This window comes from Ammodytes marinus, assembly GCF_949987685.1.
Source record: "Ammodytes marinus genome assembly, chromosome: 9".
NCBI classification, from domain to species: Eukaryota; Metazoa; Chordata; class Actinopteri; order Uranoscopiformes; family Ammodytidae; genus Ammodytes; species Ammodytes marinus.
The window spans coordinates 21345862-21360479 of record NC_137213.1 but is presented as its reverse complement, the minus strand read 5'-3'; the positions used below and the strand labels follow the sequence as shown (position 1 = coordinate 21360479).

Sequence of the window (14618 nt, the reverse complement as noted above, 5' to 3'; positions counted from 1 at the left end):
CACACACACACAGTTACCCACACATACACAGTGACATTCTTTGGTCTGCTCATGCCATGGTGTGTGTGAATCCTTGTCAGATCAGTGCGGCTGTGCGTCTTCTCTGTGAGCTTATGTGACGGAAGATAAGCAACAAACAGCCTGTCTTTTCTTCTCAGTGTCAACCGTCCCTGTCCCTCCATCACACTGGGCCCCTTCATAACAACACTGATACAATGATTACTTATCTGCTCTCTCTCTCTCTCTCTCTCTCTCCCTCTCTCTCTGTCTGCGCCTGTCTCGTTGACATACAGACCACCATACCATAAAACTCACATTCCCATAGATTTCTAATACTGATGATGTAACTTGGTTTGCATTAGGGGATTTACGTATTAGATTCGAGGGATCTTTGGTGACAAAAGTGTAGATATCCAAGCAACTTTGAAAGACGGAGTACTAACAGCAGAGAAAACATTAGCGTTTATTTTTGAGATTTCAAAAGTAAAGATATTTCTATCCACTCATACTGTAGAAAGGAATCCATCCTAATGGGTAATATCAAAACATAGGAATGTGACATAGGAATGTCAGGCCTAAGGATATGGTTTCGGTCAATCTTGCAGTATTAAAGCTCCCATATTATACACTTTTCGGTTCTATTATACACCATATTATATAGTCTTAGTGGTCCCTAATACGTTTTTCTTCAATTGTTTGCTGAAAAAAACTTTCAGATAATTTATAGTACTATGCTGATGTTCAGCTAATCTCACAATGGCCTATTTTTTAAAAAGAGCTGCAGCTCCCCTCGTAAATATACAATCTTTGAGCTCCCCCCGCCCCCTGTTTGGAAGCGAAGCCAGATACGCCTCGCCCTCTGTCTGTTTGTAAACAATGATGACGTATAGCCTGTTAGCACAGTTAGGTTTAGCCTACCCATGAGAAGAACCAAGTCTAGTGCTAGTAACGCACTTTGAACAGTTTGACATGACCTATCCTTGTCTACATGAAAGACTATGTTCATACAGATGCACTGACAGCCACACGCTAATGGAAACGGCATGTTCACAATAAAAATGCTGCAAAAGATGGTGGCTACTGCAAAGCTAGCTCGGGAGCTAGCTGCTAACAATACCACTAAAATCAGTGAAAAGATTATCTTCAAAGTCAGACTTCTTCAGTATACCTTCCAATCCTTTGTCCTGTTAGCTTCCTATCCGTTGTGTTATTAAAAACGAGGCTGCTGTGGTTAAGATAAATTAGTGGATTATGCAACATTCATCATGTTTTGCCGTACTACAGGCATCTTGTCGCTTAGCAACAAGCAAACAACATGGGGGTGAAGGAATATGTTTTGAGAGGATTTCGGGCCGTGGACCAATAAGAAATAGGGGGGTGGACTACACAGTGGAAGCTTCTGGCTTTCCAGTTTTTGACGTCAGAAACGGGGAGAATTCTGACTGGAGTATATTGGGTGGAGAGGTGCAGGGTTTCAGAAAAGGGGAGAGTGAGAAAAGGAGAGAGCTTTCTTTTTTTGATACTTTGGCAGTCTGTAGGCACACCGTAGACCCATAATTATGTTCAAAAACATCGGAAAAGTGCATTTGCACAATATGGGAGCTTTAAGCAAGAAAACATTTCTGTCTTCAGCACTTTTAACCTCAAAGTTATAAATATATCTAAATACATCAGGCTGAATTTAGATTTAGTATGTGTATGCAATATTGAACTGCAATGCATACATCTCACAATATGTAGTAGATGCAAGTAAAATACATGTTTTTCCATCTATATCCATATGGGGTTGCAGGTAGATAAACGTGGAGTCTTCAATTTCAATCATCATTTAGCCACAAAGGAGAGCCTGACCAAGCCACCGCAGAATATGATCAAATCATACAGAGTGAAATGTAGCAGATTTTTTTTTTTTCAACCTTTTTTCCAACTTCAGTCCTCTTTGATTCGGTTGCCTTGGTAACAGCAAGTTCCATATAATATGCAGGCTTGCACTCATTGTTTTTAACAGACAACAAATGTCAAAAAGAACCTTTGTCTATGGTTGTTCATGGTTAGCGTTTACCGCGGTGACAAACACAACATATTTCTCGGCTTACATGAATGCATAGTGTTTTTCCTGTGAATCTCTCATGCATAGGTCGACCAAGATTGGCAGACTCAGTCACTAATTTAAAAAATATATATATTTAAAGAGGTGATTATTACATTTGAAACCAGAAAAAAAAGTATCAAAAATGTATTTTAATTTTAATGGAAATCTTCGGAGTTTAAACCTGGACAGCTAGTTGAGGGGAAAACTGGATGATAAGGGGTAAAATAGTTTTAATACCAATGCACCTTCCAGCCTGACAGACTTTTCCTCCATGCATCCATCATCTCCAATAATCCTGTTTCCCTCTCTCTCCCTCTCTCTCTCTCTCTCTCTCTCTCTCTCTCTCTCTCTCTCTCTCTCTCTCTTGTCGTCTTCTCTACTTCTTTGAAAGCCGCATAATGCAGCTCAGCCATTATTATCCTGCCATTAGCCAGGTGAGAGAGGAGCCGGAGGGCACAGCCACTCACTTAGACTCAACTCCCTCAGCACCTTTTTTCACGCTGCCCCTCCCTCTCTTCAGCTGTTAGATCCATCAGTCGGGTTCGCCCAGCTCCTCTCTATGTCTCTATGTTTAAATGCCAAAACCTGAAAGAGGAGAGCTGAGCTGAGAGAATGCTCGCTGGTGGTGCGTGGTGAAAGGATTTCTCCCCAACAAGAAAAAACATACAAGACAGCTGTCTTATCAATTTTTAATTTTTTTTTTGCTTAATTGCTTTATCTGCGTCTATCTCGTGTGTTTTTTTCTTTTTTTCAACCACACATTCCTTCTCAGGATCACAGTGTCTGGACCTGTCAAAAACCTCGGCACTGCCATTAATTACTTTCTCCTTTTTCCCTCTCATCACTGAAAAGTGCGTCACTAAACTCTGCGAAGCATATAACCTTGAAATGGTAAAACTTACCCGTTTTCTTGCGGGACACCGACTGAGCCAAAACTCTTGAGAAGGTGAAAGAAGTCAGCGCTAAAGCTAAACACATCATCATCATCATCAGCATGCTAACAGATGATGTCACCATTTTTGGCTCGTAAGGATCCTTCACATGTCCTTGCTTTTTTGACCTGAAACACTGGCACCACCTGAGTTCCATTTAGTGAATTATCCCTGATTAGTTTTGTGTGACATGCACAGACTGCTGGGGACTCTGCTTTCACTGCATTATACTGCAGCACTGCACACTCTACATAGTATAGTGCTGATCCTGGTGCATAAAATATAGCGTTATATATCATGGATAACACTTGGCATTTGCATTCACAATACTTGCACCGCGTTCCTTAACATTATTTACATTTTAGCTCGATATCGATAAATCAGATGATTATATACATCTTACTCTTTCAATATTTTATAATTTTTTATTGAAGAGAGCTAATTGCCAGTTATAAAGTCTGGACTTATTGACTGGACTTTCTGCTGATTTTTTGGTTGAATATCTCATTAGACGCCATTGGTTCCTGACGCTATACTCTCAGCTGTCACTCATGGGTATGGGATTCAGACTACGGATTTATTGAAAACTGCTAGTAGACTTAGTTTATTTGTGTCAAAACTTGTAATAGCGCTTATAAAATACCGAAGAATAAAATATATTCATTCCTTCAGAAGCTTTTCAAAACTCATCACAGGACATGAAAACCTGTTCAGAACAGGTGACATAGCCTCAGAAACAAACAGAATCATCCCATGCCACTTTTGTTACTTTTCAAGAGTGAACTAACTAGAATAGTTGATGTGAGGCAAAGTCGCTGCTCAAACAAGAAGGAGGGTAAAAGCATCCGGCTTGTGCCAGTGCCAAGTCCAGGGGAGATAATCGCACGCAGAAACAGGATTAGGCCAGTCGACAGTGGGATTAGAGCCTTGGATAGGATTACAGTCTGTGAGATCTGATTAGCATAATGCATAGCAGATTAAATCTGTTTTGTGCTGCAAACCCAATTAATCATCAGCTCGGTGATTGTTACTCGGTGATTGTTGGAGAGAGTTTTTATCTTCTGGTGTGTCTCCGGGTTAGGTGTCATAGAACTGAAAAGGAAATGGACCCTGTGCATATAATAACAGTGGTAATTGTGAGGGCCCGAAAGGGAGAACAGCCTCGATTGAAGAGAGGTTTGCAGAAGATGAAGAAAAGAGAAGTGAAATCCCTATAAAAAGGAAAATCAGCTTTTGAAGTTTGTGCTGCTATTCTGAAGTGATGGCAACACACACATATAGCCTATATAAAAGAGATATAAATAAGGAGAGTTGTAGGCGTTCTTTAATGAGAAATGCCCACTCCAAAAAAAAAAGAGATGAGGCGCATGAGTATCACATGTCACTGGATTGCTCATCTTTCCAGTTTTGTAATGGCTGATCCAGATAAATGGTAGGGCTTTGATCCTCAGCCCGTGAGGCAATTAGAAAGGAGCACACCTCAGTCATTTCAGAAACAACAGCGTCATTATATTGACGCCTCGCAGCAGCCTGGACCTTGTGATTTTTTCTGTACAGTGGCTCTTCTTTCTCTCTCCCACTGGAAAGCCAAGCTCGGAGATGATTCGATGATTAAATGAAAACTCCCAGGCCGCCTCATCACGCCACTCCAACTGCGCTAGGCACTGGATGGCTTTCCTAAAGTGCTGCACTGCTCAAATCGATACCTGCGTTGTTGCTCTGATATGGCCGATAATGAAAAGTGCAAAACTAAACTTGTTAGTGCGCTTGAAAAGACGAAGCAGCGCTGCGCCGACCGGAGACTGTAGAGAAAAAACAACTGGCATAAATAAAGGTCACATGAAAGTGTGGCCGTGTGAAAAAAAGATGGAAAGAGATTGCGAAAGAGAGAGAGCGAGAGAGGGGGGTGGGGGTGAGGGTGGGGGGTCAGGGGAAGAAAACACAGAGGTCTAAGTTTGGATCCAGGGCTCCTGTGTACGTGACATCTGACCTGAGGCATTTCTGAAAACCAACACCCTCTCAAGTGTGAATAACTCATTGCTGTGTGTGTCTGTTTTGTGTCTGTATAAATAGTTGGGTTTGTGCGGCTGCCTCTGTGTACATGTGTTTATGTTTGAACCTAAACTGAAGCTTTACTGTCATCTCCTGTTTTCACAGTATTTCTTCAAATTTATTTCCCCCAATATCACTGAAAACATCCTCTTAAAAACTTTCCTTGGGCTAACCTGATTGCTCTGTGTGGTCTGTGTTGTGATGTGGCCCATAATCCTTTCCTCTCTCTGCCGTTGATGTTTGGTAGCGGGGCGGTAATGCGTCACCGGGGGCAAATTGTAACTATTATCATAGATTAACGCGCCCTCCCTTGCTCCATATCTTCATAAGCTGCGCAGGTCACATCAGTTCCCCCGAGCGCTAAGCTGCGCGGCATGGATCACTGTGTGCATTGAGTCCCAACAGGGAGATAGAGATATGATCACAAGGGTATGAGTGTGTGTGTGTGTGTGTGTGTGTGTGTGTGTGTGTGTGTGTGTGTGTGTGTGTGTGTGTGTGTGTGTGTGTGTGTGTGTGTGTGTGTGTGTGTGTGTGTGTGTGTGTGTGTGTGTGTGTGTATGTGTTGTTTGTGGTCTGATGTAGAAATGCGAGAAAAACAACGCTGCGTAGATCTCTAATGTCTTCTTCTACACCGGCTTTAAAACAAACTTTACTGCTAATTTAATGCTGAATTAAGTGGCTCAAAAAAGAAAAAGAAAATCAATTGCACTTTACTGTAGAAGGGTGTTATTGATTGTGAATTGCTGCGTGCATTTTTAGTAGCCTAATAATGCTTGCAAATGCACCAAACACAAGACCACAGCACCGTGTCTGAAAATTCTCTGTGTTTTTGTCTTTTGGTCTTGCCAGTTAATTTAGATTCAACTTCACTGAATGTCAGGAAATTCCAGGTTTGCACGCCATGCAAGACATAGTCAGCACATAGTCTGCGTACCGACTGGACTTGGATGTGTTATGTATTTCATGCTGTATTTGAGTGCACAGTAGACAAAGAGACCAACCGCTGGGCCCGGGCCCTTTGAGTCTCCGCTGCACTCCGGCAAAACAAAGGTTCATTCACAGTGTGGGTGAGGGAGAAAGGGCTTTCATCTGTGTGTATGTTTGGACAGAAGTCACTGGAACGCAGGGGGAGAGGGCAGCGTAGCGTCACACCAGAGCCCTAACAAAACTGAGCCTTCACGCCACAACATCACACCACTGACACCGGGGCAATGCCAAGATGAGAAGGGATGTACATATACATTCTATTTTACATTCACACAATTCCAACATTATGGCATACAGGATACACAGACTCTCACATTCATACGTATATGTGTTGCCATTCTTCATACGGTGATGGGATAGATCTGAGGAGTCATGAGATGTGTTGCAGGCTAGGAAAGCAGAATAACACATTTCTACTATAAGAAATTTGATATACTTGAAATGAGGGAAATACAATGTAAAAGTACCATTTTTAGTTGGAAGTGAGGCTGTGAGACCTCTTTCAAGACATGACGAAACTGCATTCAGCTTCTCTGTGTTTTTGTTCTGACCTTCGGGACAGTAAACAGTCTGGTCGGTTAATAACCTAGCAACGGAGCAGCCCCTTAAACCATATCAAGCCAACAGAATTAGGGGGTTGCAAGTCAAAAAAGCTTAGGAAATCCTATTTTATACTTATTGTAATGTATTCTCGGCCTTAAGTAGAAGCCAGGTTTTCTTCACCTTCCCAATGTTTTGACTCTCCCTACCTTGCACATACACACACACACACACACACACATGAACACATATTGCTGCGTAGTTCATCTCTTCTCCTCCAAAGGATGAGAGGCGGTCCCACCCAGACATTCTTTAAACATTAGTTCATTGTTTGTTTAAATCCTGCGCAGTCACAAATGCAGGGTGTGTGGATGGGGGGGTCAGAAGAGGGAGCGATCAGGGTGGGACATGTTTTTACAATTTATCATCAATCAGACTGCACGGTAGCCAGTGGGATTATTGTTCCCTGTTTGGCCCGTAGTGTGGCAAGACTGATCTCACCGGGAGAAAGACAGACTCCCACGATGAATACCAAAACACAGTCTGGACTGTACTTTCAAGATGAGTTTCATTTGTGCAGCAGGAGCATGTTATGGAAAGAAACAACGCTCACTCTGCTGTGAAGTTGGCCCTTTAACAACATCATATTTTATATCTTGTAAACATAGAATGGGGCTCTGTAATTTAGCTTCATTATTATTGGTCTTTAAAAAATAATACAATAAACAATAAAAAGCTCATATTAAACATTTTACAAAAGGAGTGCTGAAACGATTCGATAGTTATACTTATTATTCATGCATAATTGTATCTCATTTTGTGATTTGTATTAGTACTATTTTTTATGTAACAACAAACAACATTCAAATTTTCTTAAGTAATATCTTAAATAATATTGGAATTCTGGCCTTAAATCATGAGGATGTATTGTCATAGTATGCCTGCTATAAGGCAGCGGCTCTGAAAAGCACTAAAAAAATTGAACTGAAAAATAAATCCTTAGACACAAATATGTAACTCCTCTATGCTCGTCAACTTGCACTAACATTAGGGAATCAACTAATGCTGTGCATGAATCAGTCAGAAGCTTCTCACTTTAGGGTTTTCATTATTTCTGGTGCACGAGGCGGTGACAAATCCGTTTTATTCTCTAATCACAATCTGTCAGGTATTTTTTCACTGTGAATGAATGTGTATTTGCACAACCACCTTATGATATTGTTGGTATATGAATTATTGTAATTCCCTTGTCCTCTTGAACCCCTTAATGGAGACAAAAGAGTTGGTCTGTGATTAAAAGAAATGTTAATGATGTTTCATCTAATGTGATGGTTGTATTAGCAGCACAGACACAAAATAAACGGCCAGGACGAAGGATAGAAAGTGACTGGATGCCCTCCACACACTTGGAGTGGCTGTGGCTTTCAGGGTCCGTTCTATCTGCAGTATCCTTTGCCGAGTTCCCGTACCTGCCAGCAACCGGCAAGATTCCAAGAAATCACTGTGTTGTTAGAGCAGGAGTGTGTGGCCGCTCTGTTGCCGTGGACACCGTCTCTAGCGGCTCCTCAAGGCTGCTGATGTCACAATAACAGATACAAACAAGATGGGAGAGGGGTGGCGTCGTACTCCTCCTTCTCTCCATATGTGTCTCCATTTCTCTCTCTATCCCTCTCTCTCTCTTTCTCTCTTTCTCTCTCTCTCTCTCCCTCCCTACATTTGATGACCACCACTAATCATCTCTTCTGCAAGTTCTTAAATTTCCCTGACGCAGCCCGGCTCTCGCTATAGAGCCATTATGACTCGCTCTCCTTCCACTCATGCAGCCTGACATTTCCTCTTCTGGGACCTCATTTTTTTTCAAGATGGCTGCCAGTGTTGGTTTATTCTTTTTTGTCTGTTTAAAAGAAAAGAAAATTCATCCCATGATTGCGCAGAATCCCACATGTCCCATTCTGAAACCTTACAATTCCGCCTTAAAACACAATGACATTTATGCTGCTGTTAAAACCAGTGGTTCAACAGACATCAGGGTCATATGGGGTGAACGCAACATGATCCTTCATGCCTTTGGAGCCCCCTTTGCACACACAGTCAAACTCACACACTCACTCTATCTGTCCACACACTCCCTCACCCTCCCCTTGCTGCATGCCTTTCCACACACACACACACACACACACACACACACACACACACACACACACACACATCAGTGTTGTCAGTGTCAGAAATTGTTCTAAATGCAAGCTAAGCTTCTGTACAAATGTTGCTTCAGCATTGAAAAGTTATGCTTCTCTGGAATTTTCCCTTAGTCAGTTAACCCCTCAATCCCCTTACAATTAGATTCAGTGTTATATATACAGTTTACTTTTCATATATTCCTGATCTGCTTGTATCTTTGATTCTCTGATGGTGTATCGAACACACTGTGGTTATTAAATTCAGGTAGGCCATTTGAATTACTGTTCCAAATCCAATCCATGTTGGTACGTGTGCATTCTGAAAACGTTTTAAGAGGAGAGCCAATGAAAACTTGAGATAGCAACTCTAGACAAGTGGACAACGCTAAATATCTTAAAGTGGGCCCCTGACATATTGAAGTGTCTGCTTGCCCCCCCCTGCCACCCCTCCTATTTCCCTCGCACCTGTCTGCTGCTCCAGTGTCGGTGAAAGTGAAGGAGAGGGGAAAGGGGTTATGAAGTTGTGTCAGGGTGTAGAGATGAATCCCAGTGGGGACAGCTCTGTCAGCTCTTGGTCAGCTCAGCTGTGTCACAGGGCTGTAAGTAAATACACATTCCCCCCCCCCCTCCCTTAAACTGTGGGCGTGTTTGTGTGCGTCCTTTCCGTTGGCGCGATGTATATCTGCCACCTGCTATATGCACATGACCCCCCACGTGCATGAATTAATGTGTATGCATTCTTGTCTGCATGATAAAGTGTGCGTGTGTGTTTGTGCCAGACCTCTTCCTCAGGGCAGGCCACAAAAAGGGATCCCTGTATTAGATAACCATTCGAAGAGTTTTAAGTGTGACCTCAGGATGACTGCTGATAAGTTATATAGGGATCATATGAGTGGAAAGTATTTATAGTGTCAGTTAGACATGTAGCTAGGCTGGACATCTGGAGAGCAGCACCACAGTGTCACTCATGACCTCCTCGGGTTAGCACTCACACCAGATCCTGCTGGGACCGACACAAATAGCAAGTTGTTAACAATTAGTTCTAGACTCAACCAAGACTCAATGTGAATTTGAGTTTAATGTTTTAAATCCGCCTCTATTCTGCCATATTCCCATGGGAGACTGTGATTTGTTAATTCTCAATATAGCCTATCCTTTAAACTTGTCTGCATTGAGGGATGGCAAAGACTGATGGAGTTCCATACGATTACAACCGAGTTCATAACAAGGCTAAGTGTCAGCTAAGCTAGCTATGAGGCTGAGCTTAGGCGTGACAATGCTGACTCGCACAGCAGTGTGTGCCCACAATGACAACGGTAGTTTTATAGTGGACAAATTGAAAGTTTGGTCAAGTCAGAGATTACAATTCATACTGAGGGAAACTTGAATGTCTGTGCCAAGTCTTACAGTAATATATCCAATATTTCACTTAAAATCACGTCAATCATGTCAACCTCATGGTGGTAGAGTCGGGGGATTGCCAGAGTGCTATAGTTTCATCGCTGAGACCAATGAATGCTTGTACACAATGTTGTTCCAATCCTTATAACAGTTGTTGAGACATTTCAGTCAATGACCAAAGTGTTGGACCGGCCAACAAACCGAAAGATACTCCCCCAAGCACTTTTCCTTTGTGCATCATTTTTCACAGATATCATATTTCCAATGTGAGTGCTGCAGCCTAACCTAAAAGACTTGCACAGTCATTCTGACTCAGTTGTTCCTTTTTGTCACTTCCTCAGGGCCGTTGTTCTAGGGAGAACTGCAAGTACCTGCACCCCCCTGCCCACCTAAAGACCCAGCTGGAGATCAATGGCAGGAACAACCTCATCCAGCAGAAGAACATGGTCATGCTGGCCCAGCAGATGCAGCTCGCTAATGCCATGATGCCCGGCACGCAGCTACCACCTATGGTGAGAGGACACACACGTATGAACACACCACAGCTGATGCTTATGGTGAGACTAAATACGTGTAAAAAAGCTCACACATGCATACAGCTCCCCTCACTGTCTAAGTATTTTCAATATTTTAAATGTGTCTCTCTCCGTCAGTTCCCCTCTCTTTCCCTGTACGAAAAATCTCCCAGTTTGTGGTTTACAGTACATTTATCCACAGACACATTTCATTCATCTGCTTTTTTTGTTTTGCTCTCGTCCAGCCCATGTTCTCGATGGCGCCAGGCCTGGCTAGCAATGCCAACGCGGCAGCAGCTGCAGCGGCAGCCTTTAATCCCTACCTGAGCCCTATGTCACCAGGCCTGATGCCCCAGGAGATCATGCCCAACACCCAAGTCCTCATGGCCTCCAGCCCCAACGTCGGCCAAGTCCCAAACTCTGCCGCTGCTGCAGCCCAGAAACTGCTGAGAACGGACAGACTTGAGGTAAAAAAAGACACCGATGATGAATAGAACTATTTTTTTTGTTTGATATTTTGTTTTGGGGGCGAGGATGCATTATGTAGCATGGGAATCAACCCACTCCAAGAAAACTCCAATGAACTCTACTTCATGATGTGTTTCTTTAGCCCAGGATACTTATGAGCCTGTAAATGAGAGTTGTGTTGTTCACAAGTGGTTTAACAAGCATATGGATAACGGAAACCTCCAGACTTGCATAAACAGTTTCTGAATCTGAATTGTAATATTGAAAGCAGGTACCATTATGCAAAGCAGAAGCAAATTAAAATAAGAAAAAAAGAAAATCATAAACTGTCATATGTCATCAGTTAATAGTGTCGAGTGGATGCCAAGAGTTGCTTTGTAGTTAAGAGCTCACACTTAACCTGCTTAGTCTAGTTCCACCACACTTTGTGGTTTCGCACATTGTGCTCCACACAATGCCATTCGAAAAACACCAGAGATGAGACTGAACTTGTAGAATATGTATTTGAGTTGAAAGAGCAGTAATGATTTCAATATCACCAATCATAGTTTAGCTACAGCAAAGCAAACACATTATTTCTTGTGGAGAAAAAACTCAGTAGAACTGTAACCCCCGCTACTCAAAGCATAACATTTAGCAGTGGCAGCATTGAATTCTGGTCTATCGCTGCAGAAAGCATTGTGTCTTCCCCCTCTACCATGGCTGGTGGTACGATTGTTACAGTGTTTTGAGTCTAGAAAGAAGCCTTTGTTGTGTATTTTATTTTGACCCCCTTGTTAATTGAACTTTGCTGTTGCTGCAAAGGAAATATCTAAGTAATCATAAAGGCCTACTTCACCGGTTTGAATATGAAGGTGTATTGAATTCTGAGATCCTATGTAGTATAAATGTGCAATTTTTTTTAAATCGGTTCATCCTAGCCTGAGAAAAGGCAGAAAGAGTGTTTTTTTTAACCCTATATTTCTCTTTCTCGTGACATCACAGAAAGAGAAATATAGGGTTAAAAAAAACTTACTTTGTAAATATTACTGTGATGTCTTTTACTGTGACATCACAGTAATATTTACAAAATACGTTTTTTTTTAACCCTATATTTCTCTTTCTGTGATGTCACGAGAAAGAGAAATATAGGGTTAAAAAAACACTCTTTATGCCTTTTCTCAGGCTAGGATGAACCGATTTTAATTTTTTTTGCACATTTATACTACATAGGATCTCAGAATTCAATACACCTTCATATTCAAACCGGTGAAGTAGGCCTTTAATATCTCTTCTCAACATAGCACCCTTTATGTTTTTTCCAAACACAAAAAAACATCACTAAACAGCACAATAGACCCGTAAATGCAAGGCACTTCATCAAGAAGCTGTTATGTGTGGTTAGTAGAGCGTACCATTTTGTAGAATTAGTTTCCTCTTTTATAACACATCAGGAAGATTAAACAGCAAGACTTATGAGTGCAACCGTTAACTTCATTGTCTTTATGGTGCAGACGTTTATCTAAGTCCAACCATAAACTGCTGACACACACTCAGAGCAGAGAAGCAGAGTGGGGTAGCAGATAAGCAAAACCCATACGTTCATGATACATCTAATTTAAAAGAAGATGCTGCCCTCTGGTGTCTCACATACAGACTTTGAAAATGTCTGGGACTCACAGTTCAGCATCATCAGTAGTTACTTGTAAAAAAAAACTATCTGGGTTTATTGTATTAAAATGGAAAGCATGGATCTTCCTCATTTTAATATGAATACAAGAACTCCACGTATAGGAGTTTTAGTTAAACAGGAAGTTTCACATGTCCAGTATCTGTACGGATCTTGTTTATGCAGCAAGAAGGAAGTGATCCTGTAAAGCATTTTAATCTATTCATCGGCCTGCAGGTCTCATGCATTTCAAAAGGAATAGTTCACATTTTTTTTTACTTTTAGTTTGTTTCCTTACTCTCGGGTTAAAAACAAGGCAGCCGAAACCATTCCTTAAACTGTGTGCGCATTTATATAGAATACAACTTTATGTCGCTCTTCTCTATGTTATGTAGGCTAATCTTGAATCTTGATGTTTTCTCTTTGTTTTTACTATCTCTTAAATGCAATTTCTTATGTCTAATCTTGTTGTATTTTATGCCCCTGTAAAGCACTTTGAATGGCCTTGTGTCAGAATTGTGCTATATAAATAAGCTTTCCTTGCTTCTAATGCTTTAATTTAAAAGTAACCTCCATGGTCTTTATCATTATTTTCTATTCCTGTTCGTGTTTCCAGGTGTGTCGGGAGTATCAGAGGGGCAACTGCTCTCGGGGGGAGACCGACTGCCGCTTCGCCCACCCGTCGGACAGCACCATGATCGACACCAATGACAACACGGTGACGGTGTGCATGGACTACATCAAGGGCCGCTGCTCCCGGGAAAAGTGCAAGTACTTCCACCCTCCTGCCCACCTGCAGGCCAAAATAAAGGCTGCCCAGCACCAGGTGAACCAGGCCACAGCCGCCGCGGCCATGGTGAGCAGTCTGTACAAGCGCGCTCACACTCGTTCAAAAAACCCACAAAGCTAAGGCTAAAGACCAATATATACTAAGGAAGTTCTTAACATGTATGGCAGAGCTCACTGGCTATGAATCACCTAGAAGTTAAACTATGTTCTGTGGCTTTACCATTCATGTTTGAAAGTGTCTCAAATTGTCTGGTTGGTATGTTGTAGTTAGAGTAAACACTTCTGCTTTTGCCAGGTCATATTTTTTTAAAGGTCAGGTCAGGTCAAATCTGCTCAGATCAGGATGACATGAGGAAGGATCAGACAATGGTTCATCATTCTGTGCACTTAGCTTTTTTTCTTCCTAATCTAAAAAAAATGATGGTCTTGTTCCTTGTTCATCTCATCCCAAATCACAAGCAGAGAGCCAGTTCCTCTTTCTCTCTCTTTCTTTCTCTCTCTCTCTCTCTCTTCTTTTTTGTGATAGCATTGTTTTACTGTGCTTCCCATCTATTACTTCTCTTCCTCTTGAAATTATTTAAAAAAAAGGGTTCCATTGTGCTTTCGGTCCTGTCTCACAAGCAGCAGCACCTGTAAATAATAATGCATTGTTCCTCCATATCAATTTCTCTCCGATACAATTACTGAGGCACTTTAAAGTTATGACTGAATAATGTTTTCATCGCTATATTCATCCGTCTTTGTGTGACAATGACTAATGTAGATTGGTAGTTATCACTGATTATTGATGATCATTTAACTGTTGAGCAGTAGAGCTAGTGTCCACACTGTGCATGCCTAAGTCCTGTTATCCCCTTGTATATTGCATTCCAATGATTTGTTTTTTTATTTGTTTTTGTTTTTTCTCACCTATACCCAAACTGCACTGCTGCCCCCATGATGCACCTCTGCTTGCTGGTTTATGTTAATGCGCTTGAACCCCATTGGCCCATTGCCATCATGTGCTCGCTGCCT

The 14618-nt window shown here is 41.8% G+C and overlaps 1 protein-coding gene across 21 annotated transcripts in view; it reads left to right on the top strand.

Annotated features, from left to right (window-relative positions):
* The window catches only part of mbnl1 (muscleblind-like splicing regulator 1), a 42335-nt gene that overhangs the window by 19543 nt on the left and 8174 nt on the right, over positions 1 to 14618 (top strand). For 13 of the 21 annotated variants that reach the window (XM_080034309.1, XM_080034304.1, XM_080034293.1 and 10 more), the window contains 3 exons: positions 10526 to 10741; positions 10945 to 11166; positions 13432 to 13671. In XM_080034309.1, coding sequence (XP_079890435.1) covers positions 10526 to 10741; positions 10945 to 11166; positions 13432 to 13671 — 678 coding nt within the window. The remainder of the gene's footprint in view (positions 1 to 10525; positions 10742 to 10944; positions 11167 to 13431; positions 13672 to 14618) is intronic. The other 8 variants (XM_080034298.1, XM_080034312.1, XM_080034296.1 and 5 more) reach the window with 1 other exon arrangement.